The sequence below is a fragment of the Pteropus medius genome, unplaced genomic scaffold (assembly GCF_902729225.1).
Source record: "Pteropus medius unplaced genomic scaffold, Ma_sr-lr_union100, whole genome shotgun sequence".
Taxonomy (NCBI): domain Eukaryota; kingdom Metazoa; phylum Chordata; class Mammalia; order Chiroptera; family Pteropodidae; genus Pteropus; species Pteropus medius.
The window spans coordinates 795,658-815,332 of NW_024353906.1; the positions used below are offsets into that span (position 1 = coordinate 795,658).

The window sequence follows — 19,675 nt, forward strand, 5'->3', positions numbered from 1 at the left end:
TGTCAGCCATCTTTAAAAGTATTTTCAGCTTTGTATTCTCTCTATGTAGAACTGAAGTAGTTTTTGTTTTGGGAGCTATTTATATATCAGAAACTAGACTTAAAAGCATTTATGGTTTTTCATTTAAAAACCTTTTTTCAGAATATCGATTCACTTTTTTTCAGTCAATTGTAAATATTAAATTCTGACAATATTTTAGCCTCAGTTCTGAAAAATCACTTCAGTTTCAAGAATTTATCATATGTTTAACCATATTTAATTTGGCACTAGCAAGACCAAAGAATGGATTTGATTTTTTGGTAAACATTTGTGTATATATGTTTGTTTAGGCAGAAGATGATGAAACACCTGTGGATTTAAACAAACACCTGCATCAAATAGAAAAACCATATAAAGAAGTCATGACAAGGTGTGGCATCTAAAGCTTTAATTATAGGTTTTCAAACTTTGCTTTTGGATGTGACTACATTTGTTATAGTGAATAAAACAATCATTTTTGTATATAGTATCTTTCAGCCACAATAATTGTTCCTTATTTCAGACACCCTGTTGAAGAACTTTTAGATTCTTATCATAATCAAGTGGAGCTGGCTCTTCAAGTAGAAGTAAGTCTTAATTTACATTTTGTCATGATGACTTAAAGATTCTTGTTTCTCTTCTTTGAAGTCTAGTGTTGTCAGATTAAGTATTTTAGAAGGAATATTTAAAATGTATTATTGATATTGATGTTTGACTTGTTTTCTGACCCAACTTTTTAATAAAAAGTCTCAATAATGCTGAGTCAATGTGTCTACTCTCACTTCAGCTTTATTTCTAAGAGGAACATTCAGTTCAATTCAAAAAGCATTTATTGAATGCTTACTATATACTAGGTGTTAGAATTATGAAAATGAATGTAATCAGAGAATGCCTTATTGAGAAGATGAATTTGAGTAAACCACTGGAGGAGAGGAAGAAACTATCCAATTTTGGGGGAAGGAGTATGCCCTGTATATTTACGGTCTGCTAGATCTTTGTAGCTGGAATAGAATGAGGGAAGGTGGGCAGCAAGAGTGCAAACAAATCACGTAAGATGTTTTCCTAGCCACAGGAGAGACAGTGATGGCTTGGACCAGGATGAATACAGTAGAAGTGGTGAGAAGGGGTTGGATTCTGTGACATATTTTGAAATTAATGCTAGGATGATTTACTGATAGACTGAATGTGGAACAGGGAGCGGGGAGGAGAGAAGAAAGAGGGAGAGAGAGGAGTTAAGCATAACTCCAAGATTTTCTATCTGTGCGTATGGAAATCTGGCATTGCCATTTAGTGAGATGTAGAAAACTGTGAGAGGAGCAGATTGGGCATGGGGGTAGATCTGGTTTATAATTTTGGACATTATGTTTGAGATGACTGTTATTCATCCAAATAGTGATGTTGAGTAGGCAGTTGGATACGAATCTGGAATTTAATGGAGGAGGCCAGGCTGGAGATAATGATCTTGGGAGTCATCAGGATAAAAATGGTATTTTCAGCTGTAGGATTGGATGAGATCACCAAGAAAATCATTGCAGGTAGAGGAAAAGAGTTCAAGGACTGAGCCCTGGATATATCTCCTATCTTAAATAAAATAAAAAGTCTACATTTCTCTGCTGCAACCACCTCACTTTTCTGTTCTCCTTGCTGAACTCTTGAAAGTTAATCTGTTTTTGCTGTTTCCACGTTCTCTGTTCCCATTCTTTTATGAACCCACTCCAGTCAGGTGTTCAGTTTCATCCCTTCCCTGAAACTGCACTTATTAAGATCATGAAGGACTTCTATGTTTCTAATAATAAGTTCTTAGGCTTTATTTTTCTCAACTTTTCTATAGTGTTTGATAGAGTTGATTGTTTCTTCCTTCTTGAAACACTCGCTTGGCCTCTGGGATATCACTTTCTTGATTCTTCTCCTTCCACTGTTCTCACTTTCACTCATGGCTTCCTCATGATCTCTCCTTATCTTCCTGATGTCTAAACATTAGAATGTTCCAGGGCTCAGTTCTAGGACCTCTTCTCTTCTCTCTACATTCACCTTCTAGGTGACCTCACTTAATCTCTTGTCTTTAAATACCCTACATATGCTGATGACTCTGAAATTTATATATCCAGACTTAACCTTTTCCTTCAACTTCACATTCAACTGTCTGTTACTTGACATCTCAAATTTAACATATAGAAAACTGGATTTTTTATATTACTCTTCATATCTATTCATCACAATTCCTTTTTTAAATAAATGTCAACTCTGTCCTTCCATTTGCTCAGGCTAAAACCTTGGGATCATATTTGGTTTCTCAGGAAAAAGATCCTTTGCATCCCACATGCAGTCCCATTCTTGTCTGCTCTACCTTGAGAATACATTGGGAATGTATTTTTATCACTCCCAAAGCTTCAGTCCTAGTCAATTATAATAGTTACAATATTTCCTTGCTAGTCTCTTAGTTTCTACCCTTGTGTTTATACAGTCGGTCTTCTATAGACAACAAAAATGATCTTTTAAAAATAAGTCACTAAATGCAATTGCATCCTGGAAGAGGAAAAGGAAATTAGTAGAAAAACTGGTAGTCTATGGTCATGCCACCCTGAATGTGCCCGATCTCGTCTGATCTTAGAAGCTAAGCAGGGTCGGGTGGGCCTGGTTAGTACTTGGATGGGAGACCACCTAGCAATACCAGGTGCTATAGGCATTAAGAAACAAACAAACAAACAAAACCTGATGAAATCTGAATTAAAGTCTGCAGTTTAGTTAATAGTAATGTACCAGTGTTAATGTCTTAGTTTTGACAAAAGTAATGTTATATGGGAACTCTCCCAACTATTTTTGCAACTTTTTGTAAATCTAAAATTATTCTAAAATAAAAGATTTATTTTAAAAAATGAAAATAAGCACAGAAATCAAATGTTAAATAAAAGAAAATCAAAACCAAAAGATAATTTTTTGAAAAGATTAATTTGTAAACTCTTAAAAAATGTTAAATCATGCCACTCTTGCTAAGAATCCTGTTTACTATCTCACTAAAATTCGAAGCCCTAATAGTGGGCCCTACACATTCTGACCCATTAGATCTCTGGTCCTGGCTTCCTACCCGTTTACTCCTTTGTTCTGGTTGATCTGCAGATGCTCCCTAACTGGGACCTTTGTGCTTATTCCCTCTATTTTTAATGCTCTTCCCCCAGATACTTGCATGGCTTACCATTTTAGTTCTTTAAGGATTGTGCGCAAATATCTTATCAGAGAGCACTTCACTGATCATTTAATCTAAAATAGTGACTATCGTATTTACTCCCCATATTTTTTATAGTTTTATTGAGATATAATTTATATACCATAAAATATACCCATTGGATGCATACAAATCAGTGATTTGCATAGAGTACTCTAAAGAAAATCTCACAATCAGATTCAATAGTCTCCAATTTCAGTAAGAACCAGCATGCACAGAGTTATATAATTATCACCTCAGTTCAGTTTTAGAACATTTTTCATTACTCCCAAAAGTTTCCATGTGCCACTCTGCAGTCATTCTCCATTCCCAGCCCTGGCCCTGAACAACTACTGATCTGGTTCTTGTCTTGATACTTGATAGATTTGCCTTTAAAGAGATTTCATGTAAATGGAATACCCTATGCTGATTTTTATATCTGATTTCTTTTGCTTGCCATACTGATTTTAAGCTCTGTCCATGCTGTAGTATATAAGTTGTAAGATGTATCCATAGTTTGTTCTCTTTTTTATTGCTGAATACTTCTATTATATGGGTATGCTGTGTTTTATCTAGTCACCAAATAATGATATTTAGACTGTCTACAGTTTATGGTTATTATAAATAATGCTGTAAACATTCATTAAAAGTCTTCGTGTGCTGTATGTTTTAATTTCTCCTGGATAGGTTGTAGGAGAGGTCAGGAAGTTACAGAAGTTTTAATTCTTTGCCTTAGTTTTCTAGAGATGTTAATTTATTTTAATAAAATGAAGTTAGGGTTGCAGTAGGGGTTTTGAGGCAAGGAATATTGATTTGGCTTCATATTCATAGGGGAATGACCAAGAGCAGGTAAAAGGTATGCTGAGTGGTATGCTGGTTCCTGCTGAAATTGGAGACTGTTGAATCTGTGTGATTGTGAGATTTTCTTTATAAGTACTCAGCTGCCTGGTAGAAGAAGCAGAGGTCTCTGAGCTCAAAGAACAGGTTTTGTCAGAATGAGGGTGTGAGAGATAGAAGCAAAGGAGATTGTGATCAGAGTAAGATATTGTAGGTAAGATTCTGATAGTGTACAATTTTAGGGTTGAAGATGCTGTGAATTTTCCACATGGACATTATATAACTGTAGGTTATTATAGGATATTGGGTAGAAAGTCGGATAAATATCCAGAACAAAAATGTGGAATGTAGTGGGGGAGAAATGACGACATGTCAGTGGCAAGGCAGATCAGTCAGTCAGGGTCTAAAGTCAGGAGACAGGAACTATAATAGTTATTTGAACAGAGAAACTTAAAGAATCATTAATTAGTAAAATGTAGTTAATTATTACAAGGTGAAAAAGAACTTTAAGGCAGGAGTTGGCATATTACAGGTGTGCCAAATCTGCAATGTCACATGTTTTTGTAAATATAGTTTTATTGGAACATAGCCATTCTTGTTCATTTACGAATTATCTGTGTCAGTTTTCATACCCTTAATAATACAGTTGAATTATGACAGAGACTGTGTGGCCCACAAAGCCTAAAACATTTACTATCTAGCCTTAAAATTTTTTTTGCCAACCCTACTCTCAAGGTTCCAGAAGTAACAAGTGTGAAAAGCAGCTGTTAGAATAATGGATAGTGAAGGAACTCTAAGGATTTATGTTAGAGCCTCTCCCACAACCCCAGGCTGAAATTTAACCTCTTTGAAGAGGATATGGCTATCACAGGAACACACAGGTTGCCTTTGGCAAGGAAACTTGCTGCAGCTGTCAGATTGAGAGAGCATGGCCTGAGAGTGCAGCTGGTACTCTTCTTCGAGGACTATTGGGCTCCCACCCTGAATTCAAAAATGGAGGACTAGAACCCTGATAAGTACCTTGAGGTTGTTGTTGCCTTTGATTGTCCCTTTGGTGCCCTCTATTGACAAATCCTAACATTGTGCCAGCTGGCAAAGGAGAAATATAGGGTCTCACAAAATAGAGCAAAGAAGGGTGGACTTAGAACTGATAGACAATTAATTGATATTTACACATAAAAAATAATGGAGAATAGTATAGGAAAATGGCATGAGCCTCAGAACTGGAAAGGTTTTGCATGAAGGTGAAGGAGTATAAGTATGAAATTTAAACAAAAATGGGGAGCTAGATGACAGACCTTCAGTCTCTGAGGACTGCAGGATAATTGGGTATTTGAGAATATGAGGTACTTTCATTTAAGCATGAAGGTTAATGGAACATTCAGTTTCTGGTAGCCAAGCCTCAATGGTGGAAAAATTTAAATTTTTAAGGGATGGTGCAGTACTGAGTTTCAGCCCATTTTAACATTAACAGTACTTGGCATTTAAGTTCGGCATAAATGTTTGATGAATTGCTGCATTATATAAGAATGTTTTTAAATGAGATATGCACTTTAAAATGATGATGAGGGGAATGGAGTGTTTTTAAATCATTCTCATGAGGTAAATGATTTTATAATACATTTGTACATGTATACTTTTGAGTCATAGCGAAATCAACTGTGGTTGAATAGTTCAGAAAGGTTGTCCTCAAGGAAGATTTTTCATCTGACAAAACTTTAAAAGTGATGGTTATGTAGTACAAATGATGCTTCAGACTTGACTCATTTCTAGTAACTGTTGCCCAATGTTATTAATATGTGACCAACCTCTGAAGAACTTGGTTTTTGATAACAAATTTTCACCAGAGGGAGAGAAGCATTGATGTTTTTAATGCAGAAATTATTCCCAATGAGAATAAAAAAGATAACTCCAGTTTTTTTAATGATTTAGTAATTCATTTGTAATTTGTTGCTATTACTTCTGATTCTAATATGAAATTAATGGCATTTGCATATGAATAATTGCATCAGGAAAGTGAAAATTAACCAAACTTGCTTTTTCTTACTTTAAACTGTATAATTAAAAAGTTATCTTGTTTCTTTTTTTTCATCACGAAAAAGTAAAAGAGATCTGTTTTAAGGCACATCTAAAATGTTCATTTTCTCACTTCATGTCTGAAATAATTGATCCTTTAAGTTCTACATACTTATCTTTATTTTACTTTTTATTTTTAAAGAACCAGCACAGAGCAGTAGATCAAGTAATTAAAGCCGTAAGAAAAATCTGTAGTGCTTTAGACGGTGTAGAGACTCTTGCCATTACAGAATCAGTAAAGAAGCTAAAGAGAGCAGTTAATCTTCCAAGGAGTAAAAGTGCCGATGTGAGTATTTTTTAGTAATTAGTATCTTATTACATGCAGATATGTACTTAAGTGAGCACCTATCACTTAAAGTGGGAAATTTTGCTTCTGCTGGACAAAACGTTGACATTTTAATTTTGGCTTTTACTTTTGAGTCGAATGGGTCCCTATTTGATAAGGTAGGAAATTCCTAAGAGGAGATGGGCTGCCTCAGAAGAGCTTTGTGAGAGTTGATATTGAATAGGTAGATGCCAAACTCTGAAAGAACCTTTTGTGTGTAGAGGAGAAACTCTGGCATAAGTGAATTGGTTGGGATGTTAAGGTAAATACTGAGCTTGAAGGACCTGGATGGTAACAGGCACTCCGTCTGGATGGAAATGTGCATGGCTGCCAATAGGTCAGGTTCTATTTTGGACTATATCTCCTCCTCATTGAAAAGACCCAAGCGCTTCAGTAATAGTGACTTACTGCCTCGGAAGCAACCAGGTTGGAAGGCCTCTTGATAGCATACTGTTGCTTTTAGCAAAAGCTCTCCCCTTGGTATTTCTATGGGGATTTAATTGACTCTGTTCATGGGGATGTTTGTAGCTCTTACTGGAAAGATAAGAGATGTCAACAAGATATAATAAATTTAAAGTTCTGTTGATGGTATGCCCCTTAACAGATATCTAAGAGATAGCTCAATCCATTTATGCTCACAGAGAACTTATCCATATGGTATACAGAAATTTGGGGCTCTTTTTTCTTATGTGCTTATTTTTAGAAATTAAAAAATATGTGTGAAATCACTTGAAGCTGATCAACTACTGTGGTCTTGATGTTGTTTGAGGTTTCCATTCATTATGTTCATTTGTTCAATAAAGTAGGAAGAGACCTTAATTTAAAAAACTAAGCTTTTTTGAGACACTAAATGGTAACAAGAGTTCTAATTTCTTTAAGGATATTCTTATCATGCTAATAGAACAACTAATAGAAAATAAAATACCATATTAGTATATTTATCACTTTTGGGTTTCAAATCTTAATAAATTGGTTTAATGAGGAAAAGTGTTGAATTTCTATATTTTGCACTGATTTTTGGTTACTCTATGATTTTCTTGATACTAAAAATCATCTTTTTATTTGATAGAAGGTTTTACTTTCTTTTTTATTGTTTTATTCTGCAGATATTTTCGGGAGGTTTCCCCTGGGAAGGAGGTTTCTTTGATACAGCATTTAATTAAATATATTGAAATAAAAGGTAAAACATTTATATTACATCATGGGCAGTTTTCTGGACTAATATGTATGTGTGTATGCAGGTGACTTCACTGTCTGGAGAAGGAGACACTAGCAAGAGTTCAACTCGGGGTATGTCTTTAAGTTCTTTAAATTTTAGCAATAATTATTGCTTTTTCAGAGAATTATATAAATAATATCTTTAAATCTAGGCTCACTGAATCCTGAAAATCCTGTTCAAGTAAGCATGGACCAATTAACTGCAGCAATTTATGATCTTCTCAGACTCCATGGAAATTCTGGTAGGAGTCCTGCAGACTGCATCCAAAGTAACAGGAACATCAAGGAAGCGTGGACCACAGCAGAACAGCTCCAGTTTACTGTCTTTGCTGCACATGGAATTTCAAGTAACTGGGTATCAAAGTACGTAAATGTTCAAAAGAAAAAATGCACAGCTCTACCTAGAAGTTATTCTAATCTTATAAAATGTCAGCATCCGTTGTTATCTTGGTATTTATATGGATGACACACCAGCTAAGTGTGTGGTTTTCATAAAAATTAAGGAGATGTTTGAAACCGTTCAGTAAAAAATATTACTCCCACTACATGCAAAAAAAAAGGCAGGAATATGTTTAAACTTACAAGGGCAATGGTTGATTAATAAATTAGTCAGTTTATGACAGCTACTTTTTGCCCTTTTTTTAGAACCAGGATAATTTGAAACAGTGTAATGGGACTAGACTTTAGCACATTTTTTTCCCCTTTTTAGTAGTTTACAATTTACTGATTGCTAGGCTTTGAAGTCTATAAGAACACATTTCTTCTATTGAATTTTTAATATGGGTTTTTCTTTTTTGATTTTTTTTGTCATAAAGTTTGTCAACTTCAACGTATTTGGAAGTGACTGATATAAACTGAAAAGTCTGAACTGAATATTTTAAATGAAATAGTTTTGAAATAGCTTAATGCTAAAAGGTAAGGTAAAGCCTAGTAAAGAGATTCCAAACATAAATTCTGCTTAAATTGAGCTTTAAAGTAAATAAATAGAATATAAAAAATAGTATAATGACTTAAATATGGTATATTAATTAATTCAGTACATATTTACTCAGCACCATGTGTGGGCAGTTTTCTTAGTGCTCCTAGGAATCAGCAGTAAACAAGGCAGCAGAACTTCTCTGCTCTTCCGGAACTTGCATTTAAGTGGGTACTGCTGCTGTCTGAAAGCATTTCATTCTTTTAAATAGTTACAGGGATAATTCCCTCCACATCCTCCATACACATACACATATAAAATGCTGAAGAGGGACAAATGGAGTGAGGCTGAGAAAAGCAATCAAATAGCTAGGGATGTTTTGTGAACTAATGAGGTTAGATGTGAAATATATTTAGAATGATTAATATATCGTATATATGAACAAAGTGGTTAATGTGTAAGCCTAGCAGTAAGTTAGAATACTAGTAGAATAGTTTTATTGAACCGAAGACTCATGCCCTGCAAGATTGCCTGATTATATCTATCCAACTCTACTTGTGGCAAGTACATCTGCCACGGTTGATGGAAGTCTCCTAATAGATTGAGAAGACTGACTCAGTAAGCATTAATATGCATAGCTGACTCTTATTTCAGTGTTTTAGCAAGGGAAAATGGCATCTAGGGAAGATGATATTTGTACTCTTCCTAAAATTTACCTAGAAATGAATAATTACTCAGCATCACTCAACTAAAATATAAAGCTAGTAACTGAGCACAAAATTTAGATAAATTCTCCAGCTGGTATCATTTTGCCCTCTTAGACTGGCAGCTAGGAATCCACATTCCCTTCTGTACTCCCTTTGCTATACCTCTTCTTTATTTTTACAGAATTTACAATAGTTAAAGTTCAGACGTTTTTCCATAAATTCAAGTGAATGGTGACCAAATGATTTTAGATAATCGTTACTTTTAGGGAAAAGTGGCTATTTATATTATGAAATAAAATTTAACTCTTTCTTTTCTCAGTTATGAAAAATACTACTTGATATGTTCACTGACTCACAATGGAAAGGATCTTTTTAAACCTATTCAATCAAAGAAGGTTGGCACTTACAAGAATTTCTTCTATCTTATTAAATGGGATGAACTGTAAGTGTATATTTTTTCAGTATACTGTTGTTTACTTTTTCCATTATGCATCCTAGTTTTTATTTTTATTATAATTTCCATTAAAATCCATTAAATTCTTACTGACATCTTAATGTCTTTATTAGATATGATTCTGTAAAACAAATTCTCATTTAAAAATCTGAAATACTCTTTTAAATCTATATGTAAAATTGCAGCAACATGCCATTAATTCTTCCTAGACTTTGTCAAGTTAAAAATACAAATTTACATATAATTCTAGAAAGATGGTATTTTATAACATTGCTTAGTTTAGGATTTATTCCGTGACACTGTATATGTGAAGCTTAGTTTTTGATTAACAGATTAAAAAAAATTATCTTAAGTCAATGTACAAGATAATTTGCACTATTAATATTTTTTAAATATTGTTTTTAAACAATATTTTAAAGAGAATGCTTTCATTATTTAGGCAGATAGGCAATTGCAGAACATTTTTTTCTGTATTGGTTTCTAATTTTCCTTTTATTTTTTTAAATTATGAAATTAACACATCTGTGAAAGCAAATAATAAAAAAATGCATTAGGGTAAAAAGTGTCACTTTATTTTCAATACCATCTCATGGCTCCTCAGAGTGACCACTGTTGACTTTATGTGTACTTTTAGAACTAAAAAAAAAAAAATCAGTAAACATCTACATGTCTGTTTGTGTGTGCGTGTAAAAGTATATATATGCACACATACATCCCAAATCAGAAATACTCATAAACAGGGGACCCCAATCCCTGGGCCGTGGCCTGGTAACAGTCTGTGGCCTGTTAGGAACTGGACCACACAGCAGAAGGTGAGCAGTGGGCGAGCGAGCAAAGCTTCATCTGTATTTGCAGCCGCTCTCCAGTGCTAGCATCATCGCCTCAGCTCCATATATCATCAGGCAGTAGATTCTCAGTAGCACCTGTCTCTGCTACTAAAAAGGTTGGGAATCGCTGCTCATAAACACTCATCTAGTTTTTCCTAAAGGAAGTAAAAATGACTACTATTATTTTACCTAGAAATTGACATCGCAAGTCTTAAAGGTGCTAACAAATTTTTTAAGAAAGAAATGTTAATGAAATTTATTTAAGATTTTCACAGTACATGCTAGCCGAACTTGCTATTTAAGTAAAGGTTACTCAAGATTAAAGATTATATAAGTTAAATAAAATACCTAAAATTGTCAGTTTCATTAAAAAGTTAATTTTCATCTTCAATCTAATTTTTTTCTATTAATACATTTTTTCCCCCTACAGAATCATTTTTCCCATCCAGATATCACAGTTGCCATTAGAATCTGTTCTTCACCTTACTCTTTTTGGAATTTTAAATCAGAGCAGTGGAAGTTCCCCTGATTCTAATAAGCAGAGAAAGGGGCCAGAAGCTTTGGGTAAAGTTTCTTTACCTCTTTTTGATTTTAAACGGTAAGTGTTCCTGAGTCATGATGGTGAGTTAATGTGGACATATCTGCAGCATCAGAATTGACTAGAGAACAGGGTGGGGAACAATGACGTACGTGAGGTAATGACCTGCCTCAGTTTTTCCAATGTGATAAAAGGAGGTCATTTCAGAGACACAGATCAGAGGAAACCAAAGTTATTCTACTGTAGTTTGAACATAACTAGTATTCAAAGGTGCTACTCACTGTTTCAGGAGAAAAGTAGCAGCCAGTTCACTTTTTAACTCATTTTATGTAAAGCACTATATTATTGACATAATACTTGTAGTCCTTTAGGTACCCCTGATACTATTAAAACAACTCCATTTTTCATCTCATCCCTTTCCCATCAGAGTATAGAGAGCTTAAGTGACTTGCCCCAGAGCACTTAGCTAATGATTGGTAGAACTGGAATTTGAATCTAGGCTGTCTGGCTTCAGTGTCTGTGTTCTTAACTATTATTGTGTTGTTGCCATTCTCAAACTCATTTGATACACAATGGAAACATTCTGCCTCATCAGACAGTTTGAAAAATGATTTAATAACTGACATTTAACCTACAATAAAATAATTAAAAATTACGAATGAAAAAATTATGCTAATCTAGTTCTACTTCCTCTTTCCTCTTAAATGGCAAACAGAATTTGATTTTCTAGGAATCATTTATTAAAATCATGTGATATTTGAAACAGTGATTTCACAAATTTCGTTCTTGAAATATTCTTTCCCATGTACTTAACAATAGCATTTATTCTTTTTTTTTTTCTTTTAGTCACTTCTCTCATATTTGAGGAGGTAGTATAACATATTTTTATTCTCTGCCTTTTTGTGCGCTAAAGTTTTGTGTGACACCTGACATAATTCTGAACCACAAAAGACTAGAGAAAAGCAGAGATTATTAATGATGTGTATTTAGAAACTTTTGCCAAATATAATCTGTAACTACTCCAAAAACAGAGTATTGGCCTCATGAAGGGATGGAATTGTATTCTCAGTTATCTTTGATAAATTAGTGTCAGGTAATGGTTATATGAGGAAATAAAAGTGTTGACCTTACTTGACTCCTTATTCCAACAAACCAACTGTAAAACAAGAGAGAGATAATTAGGAAAATTTGAATACTGACTAGAAAGCTGGTAATTTTAAGTAATGTCCATTATTTTAGGAGTTGTAATGGTATTGTATTTATATTAAAATAAAACTTTATCATTTAGAGATATATAACAATATCTGCAGATGAAATAATGATAGGAATTTGCCTTAAAATCTAGTTGAGGTTGAGAGTGGTTCTAAAAAAAGAATATAAGAGGAAACATTAAGATTGGAGTCTAATTTTGAAAAAGATACTTGCTGTTTTAATAAAATTAACAAAGTTTAATGAAGTTTATAGTTTCCTGTTTTTATATCTCTTGTTATTTTTCAGACATTTTTTCTATGTAAAAATATATCAATACCTTTATTGACAAATATTTTAAATTTAAGTAGGCTATAAACTGGTAGGCTAGGGCAAGTGTCTGCATACTACACCACACTGCTTGTTTTTTGTAAATACAGTTTTGTTAGAATATAGCATATATTTATTTATATATTGTTCATAATGCATAATTATTGTATTATGTTGAGTTGAATGTCTGTAACAAAGAGGTATATCCCAGAAAGACCAAAATATTTACTGTCTGGCCCTTTAGAGAAAAAGTTTGCTGACCCCTGATCCAGGGCACAGATATAACTTCTCATCTCAAATGATTAGTCCTGTGTCACAAGTAGGTACTAGGTTTTCTGGCATGTGTTTTTGTTCTTATGGTAGAAGTCAGGGGGCAATTCTGTCATCCAGACTACATACCATCTTGAAATGTATTCCTTTGTAGATGATCTTTAAAGACTATCCTTCACATTCCTATTTATAGATGTTGTTTAGGGCACAGGTGACTGAGTCTTTACCCATCTTATGTTCTATCCTCAACCCCATTTCTCCTAAAATATGTTCCTTCATTCTCCCGTCCTTTGTTCCAGCTCCCACACTTCAGTACATTTACCTAAAGAGTCAGTACACAATGGAGAGTGGCTCCTGCTATGTCCTTAAAGATATTCTTTTTATATAGAAGATGCTTCATAAATGTTCGAATACTAACATTTCAAATTCATTACTATGTGTTTTGAGCTTTGAATTAATTTTTAAAATGAATATCACAGTATTCTTCTATTCCTCTGTTTGTATTCATGAAGGTTTTTAACATGTGGAACTAAGCTTTTATACCTTTGGACTTCATCACATACAAATCTGATTCCTGGAACAGTTCTCAAAAAAGGATATGTGATGGAAAGAATAGTGTTACAGGTAACGAATGGTACTTAAATTTAAATTTCTTTATAAAAAGTGTATGCATACCATGATTTGGGTTGTTATTAAAGAAGCCTAATTGATCTTGTTTCAATCTTAGGGTCTGTTTTCAATTTAAATGTCAATAAACCATTTCCTATTTCTGAGAAACAGTAAATTATGCCCTGTACCCATCCCAAGTGATACATATTCTGTTGAGAATTGCCAACAGTGGTAATCACTTTCAACAAAAGGACAAGCATTAATTTAATATTCAATCTAAAATTCACCATGATGGCTAAGAGAAATCAGTTTTCTTAAAGACAAAGAAGGTAATGTGGTAACTGTGTGGCCTGTTCAGCTATAATTTCATCAACTTCTGTTCAAATTTTAAGGTTGATTTTCCTTCTCCTACATTTGATATCATTTATACCACTCCTCAAGTTGACAGAAGCATTATACAGCAGCACAACTTAGAAACATTGGAAAATGATATAAAAGGGAAACTTCTTGATATTCTTCACAAAGATTCATCGTTTGGGTATGTTCCTTTGATTCTGTTTTTGCCTGGGTATCTCTTACAGTGTAAAGCTAAAGTTAATGGTTTATTAAATGCCCTGATTTATTTCATAATTTAGCAATGCTCTTGGCATGGAAAGTTTTTCAATATCTGTTTTTAATGATATAAAGAGACTGTATGACTACATAAAAGTACAGAAATTTGTACAGGTCAAACTTTTTACAACAACAAATTGGGAACTATATTTATAGTAAATAGCAATAGATTAATTTCCTTAATGTATAAAGAACCTTTTCATATCAGTAGAAAAACCAACAACTCAATAGTAAATTAAACAAAGAATATTAATAGGTAATTTTTGGAAAAGAAATATAGTGCCTTTTAATTCATTTCCCATTTAGAACAAAAAAGTGTGGCTCGCTGCTAGCATTAATTTAATTTTACGTAAACATGCTCTTTGAGGCTGAAGCAAACCTGACTGGTTTTCAATGTGAAAATAAAATATAAAAACTGTTCTTGGATTTATTTCTAAACAGAACTTGTCTCTAATCCTAATGTAACAAATTTATACATAAATCGGATTCATCAAATGACTCTTTGGCTAACAACTGTTTGAGAATAATGTTAACATCACATGTAGGAATGCTACGTTTTCTAGGATTTGACATTTTCAGCAATTGAGAATTACTATATTTTGTAAATGGAAATACCACTACTAAAAAACAGAATGCTATAAATAGGATGATGTCATTTGTTTCCAAAGACTATTGATATACTAGAGCGATGCAAAAATAATAATAAAAGCAAGATATTTTATGGCAAACTTTGGGGGTAAGGTTAGGACTAATTTATGAGTTATCTTGGGGTAAACACTGCAGCCACAAGCGCCACCAGCCAGTAGTTTCAGGGCAGACTGGGAAATGGGTTAAAGATCTGAAAAGATGTCAGCCTCTCAGTAATCAAGGAAATAAATGTAATTTAATGCAAGGTACCATTTCATACATATCAGATTGTTGAAAATTAAAATGTCTCATAAAGTATTGATGAGGATAAAGACAAATGAAGATTATACTGTCGGCTGAATTCTAAAAAGGTTTTGGAGAGCAATTTGGCAAAACCTACAAAGATCACAGTGTGTATAGTCTGTGACCTAGCAATTCCACTTCAAGTTAGTTATATAACTTAGAGGAAATCCTTTTATATTTGCTTGTGGAGACAAGAATACTCATTGCAGTATGTGTTTGGATTATTGTAAAACTGATAGAGAATGTCCATCAATAGGGGTTAAATTATGGTACGTTTATCCAAGTAGTACTATATAACTATTAAGATTGAAGTTATAGTTTTGTACTACTATGTAAGATATGTTTAATGAAGAAAGCAAGAAGCAGAATTGTGTATGTAGTATGTTACCAGATCTACTTACACCTATGTATATGCTTCTATACAATCGGACTCTGGAAGAATATACAAGCTTGGGCAGTTGCCACTGGGAGGGCAATTAGAAGAAGAGAGACTTCAATGTGCACCTTTTTTCAGTATTTGATTTTCTTTCAGTATTCTACATGAATACATTTCAGTGTGAATATTACATAAACGAAAGTAGATGGATAGTAAAATAGTGAAATCTCTTTTTTCACATAAATGTTTTTTACTAAGATTAAATTAGAATCTCCAAAACAAGTCCTTTTAATTTTGAATATTCAGTTGAGCTGTGTAAATCATCTTATAAAGTTTTATAATAGCATTTGTGTTTTATATGACATTTGATTTTACGTATATAAAATGGATGAAATCCTTGCTCTTAGGGTGGTGGCTTTTGCTTATTCAGCTCTAATTTCTAGTGCCTGGCATCTGGTTAGAGCTCAATAAATTTTTATTGTACTGAATTATCCTTCATTTTCATAAATAAGACTCTTTTATCAAGGCAGAATAATTTCTTTCTATCCCCAAAATTAGGGTAAATTAGTGGGGTTTGCTGTACATTGTGCTTTTCTATTCCAAATTATTATTAATGATTCTACTAAGAAATGGCTATTCTAAAATGAATAAATTTCTTCTTTGTATTTTTAATCATTGAGACTGTAACTGTCATTATGATATCATTGAGGAGTAATTTACTTCTGTTATGTATGCAGACTTTCTAAAGAAGACAAAACCTTTTTGTGGGAGAAACGTTATTATTGCCTGAAACACCCAAATTGTCTTCCTAAAGTACTAGCAAGTGCCCCAAATTGGAAATGGGTTAATCTTGCCAAAACTTACTCATTGCTTCAGCAGTGGCCTCCATTGCACCCACTGACTGCATTAGAGCTTCTTGATTCAAAGTAAGTCAACTGCCACTATATTTATTTGTTCTGTGTTATTAATTGTTAATTTTACCACTAAGGTATTATGTTGTAGGAGTACTTTATTTTAACATAAAAGCAATTCAGTACAATGTAAATGGTGTAAATGTACATTTCTACAAACACCTTTTTACTGAGGTTATTTAAAAGGCATGTCATATCATGCCTTTTTTTAAAACTAATGTAAAGAGAATTAGTTGTAAATTTTGAATAATTTGTTATATTTTGTGATATGGGCCCAAATTAATTTCCATAAGTTTAAGATTTCTAAACAGTCCCCTAATAGAATTTGTATAGCACAGTAAGATTTTCTTCCTAAAAAAAAAAAAAGAAGAAACAGATTGCTTTTGAATAAAGAGCTATTTGAGTATTCTTTGGCAGGAATAGATTAAGATTGTGTTTTCAAGAAATATAGCTTCATTAGAAAGAAGTCATTGTCAAATCTTGTTTTTTGGTACTCTTCTAGATTTGCTGATCAAGAAGTGAGGTCCCAAGCTGTGACCTGGATCGAGCCTATTAGTGATGATGAGCTAACAGATCTTCTTCCACAGTTTGTGCAGGTGACTTTTTACTTGGTTACCTGCCCTCCTTAATAAACCCCCAGTTTTTATGAGTAGGGAACTTGCTAAGGGATCCCCTTTCTGTTTTGATTTAGTGTGGGAACATTGAGGTCCATTGCATTTGGATTTAGTGTGAATTTTTTTCTACTATTGTCAGCTGCCCCACTCAAATATTATATATATGTACCTGGATTTTTAAATCTTTGACTTTAGATTCTCAGAACAAACCAGACTTAAACTTTTCTTTCATTTTTCTTTACTGGTCATTTAAACATAGCTATATGTTATTCCCAGGTCTGTAGTTTTCTGCTTTGTTTTATTAATTTAGCTTGTTAATTCATCTGTTTCATATTTATCAGTATCATCTTTCATCAACAAGAATCAGCTTTATATAATTTTCTTTCGATATTTTTATATTAACAACATAGTATGGGGTTGACCACTAGTAATTCTTATTTTCCTTTATGTGTAGGCTTTGAAGTATGAAATTTATTTGAACAGTTCATTAGTGCGCTTCCTTCTGTCCAGGGCATTGGGAAATATACAGATAGCACACAATTTATATTGGTAAGATTTAAATTTTCTTAAGAACTTTACTCCTATTCCTAGTATTTATAGAGATAAAATACTCTGAAATGGTATGCTCGGACTTCTTACTGCGGATACCAGATGTTTTATTGAAGGCATTATAAAGAAGCTGAATTTTTACGTCATTAGAAATAAAACAAAAAATAACAGAACTCTCTATTGCAAAGATATTTGGCACGTTAGAGCTCTGTTAATAATAAGTTTTTACTTACATATACAACTTAAAATAAATTTCTGGATACCAAAAATTGAACTTGTTAAATTGATTTTTTAGAGATGTTCATCCAGTTTTCAGAAGCGGCTGACAAATATTTTGCTCTATTAGGCTCCTCAAGGATGCCCTGCATGATGCACAGTTTGGTGCCCGATATGAACATATCTTGGGTGCTCTCCTCTCAGTAGGAGGAAAAGGACTGAGAGAAGAACTCTTGAAGCAGACAAAACTTGTACAGCTTTTAGGAGTAGTAGCAGAAAAAGTAAGGCAGGCTAGTGGATCAGCCAGACAGGTATGTACCCATTAAAGGGAACATAAATATTTTGATATTAAAGGATCGTTACAGTGTGGATAAGTTAAATTGTTATTCTTTATCAATAGACATCCAATAGAACTCTAGCTATACCTATGCTGTTTTGGGCAGATGAATTCAAAGGTTGTGTAAAATCTATAGGACACGATTTCACAAACTAACTCAGAAAATTAATGTTGTTTAACTCCCATGCTTGTATTCCTTCCTGGTTAAAATTGTTCTCTTAAGGTTCTTTTTCATTTTGCTTTTTAACTCTTTTGTAACTGTAAAAGTAATAAAACTCTAAATTGATGCTAATGATTAAAAAATCAAAATGATGAAGAAACTTATAGAAAAAAAAATTAAGACTTTTCCAGTTTTGTTTTCTCCCTGTAGGTTGTTCATAGTTTGCTGTACGTCCTTCTTGGTCATTTTTTATGACTTTACACATATAAACACTTAAGTATAGATACAAATTTTTGGAGTTTTAAAAGTGCTCCATTTTAACCATTTGAAAGTGTACAATTCATTGACTTGTTGTACATTCACGATGTCGTGTAACTACCACCACTGTCTAATTCCAGAACATTTTCATCACACCAGAAGGAAAGCCTGTACCCACTAACCACTCACTTTTCATTCCCCTCCCCTGTTGCCCACCTTGGTAAACAGTAATCTGCTTTCTGTCTTTATGGATTTGGTTTCTTTTACTTAGGCTAATGTTCTTGAGGTTCATCCATATTCTAGCATATGTAAGTGCTTCTTTCCTTTTTGTGGCTGAATAGCAGTCCATTGTGTAGATAATACCACGTTTCATTTACCCTTTCATCTGTTGATGGACATTTGGCTTGTTTCTACTATTTAGCTTTTATGAAAAATGATGCTATGAATATTTGCGAGTTTTTTGTTTGAACCACCGGAGCTGTTATCCAAAGCAGCTGTACCATTTTATATTCCTACCAGCAATGTATGAGGGTTTCAATTTCTCCACATACTCACCAACATTTGTTATTTTTGATCACATTTTCAGGTGGTTTTTTTTTTTTTACCATTTCTATATATTTTTTGGAGAAATTTCTAAGTCCTTTTTTAATTGGGTTGTTTTTATTTTTGAGTTGTTAAAGTTTTTTATACATTCGGGATACAAGACCCTTATCAAATATACTGTTTGCAAATATTTCTTCCACTGTGTGAATTGTCTTTTACTTCTCTGATAGTGTCCTTTGCTGCACAAAAGTTTTTAATTTTATGAAAACTAACTAACTTTTTTTGTTGCTTTTGATACCATATTTTAAGAATACAAGCTGGTGAAGATGTACACCTATGTATACAAGTCAAATACAAGCTGGTGAAGATGTACACCTATGTTTTCTTCTAGGAGTTTTATAGTTTTGCTCATATATTTAAGGCTTTGATCCATTTTGAGTAAATTTTTTTATATAGTATGAGATAAGGGTCCAATTTTGTTCTTTTACGTCTGTGGTTATTCAGTTGTCCCAGCACCATTTGTTAAAGAGACTTCATTCCCACTGAGCACCCTTGTTGAAAATCGGTTTATCATAGATACACAGATTTATATTTGTACTCTCAATTCCAGTCCACTGTTTTCATTACTGTAGTTTTGTAGTAAGTTTTGAAATC

At 33.3% G+C, this 19,675-nt stretch overlaps 1 protein-coding gene and 1 pseudogene across 2 annotated transcripts in view; both read left to right on the forward strand.

Annotated features, from left to right (window-relative positions):
• PIK3C2A (phosphatidylinositol-4-phosphate 3-kinase catalytic subunit type 2 alpha) overlaps nucleotides 1-19,675 on the forward strand; it is an 85,789-nt gene that overhangs the window by 43,693 nt on the left and 22,421 nt on the right. For both annotated transcript variants that reach the window (XM_039851499.1, XM_039851498.1), the window contains 13 exons: nucleotides 330-409; nucleotides 542-605; nucleotides 6,276-6,419; nucleotides 7,700-7,748; nucleotides 7,829-8,039; nucleotides 9,619-9,741; nucleotides 11,011-11,178; nucleotides 13,419-13,530; nucleotides 13,908-14,053; nucleotides 16,171-16,359; nucleotides 16,847-16,940; nucleotides 17,413-17,507; nucleotides 17,854-18,034. In XM_039851499.1, the coding sequence (XP_039707433.1) occupies nucleotides 330-409; nucleotides 542-605; nucleotides 6,276-6,419; nucleotides 7,700-7,748; nucleotides 7,829-8,039; nucleotides 9,619-9,741; nucleotides 11,011-11,178; nucleotides 13,419-13,530; nucleotides 13,908-14,053; nucleotides 16,171-16,359; nucleotides 16,847-16,940; nucleotides 17,413-17,507; nucleotides 17,854-18,034 (1,656 nt within the window). The remainder of the gene's footprint in view (nucleotides 1-329; nucleotides 410-541; nucleotides 606-6,275; nucleotides 6,420-7,699; nucleotides 7,749-7,828; nucleotides 8,040-9,618; nucleotides 9,742-11,010; nucleotides 11,179-13,418; nucleotides 13,531-13,907; nucleotides 14,054-16,170; nucleotides 16,360-16,846; nucleotides 16,941-17,412; nucleotides 17,508-17,853; nucleotides 18,035-19,675) is intronic.
• On the forward strand, nucleotides 2,582-2,704 carry LOC120593642 (uncharacterized; annotated as a pseudogene).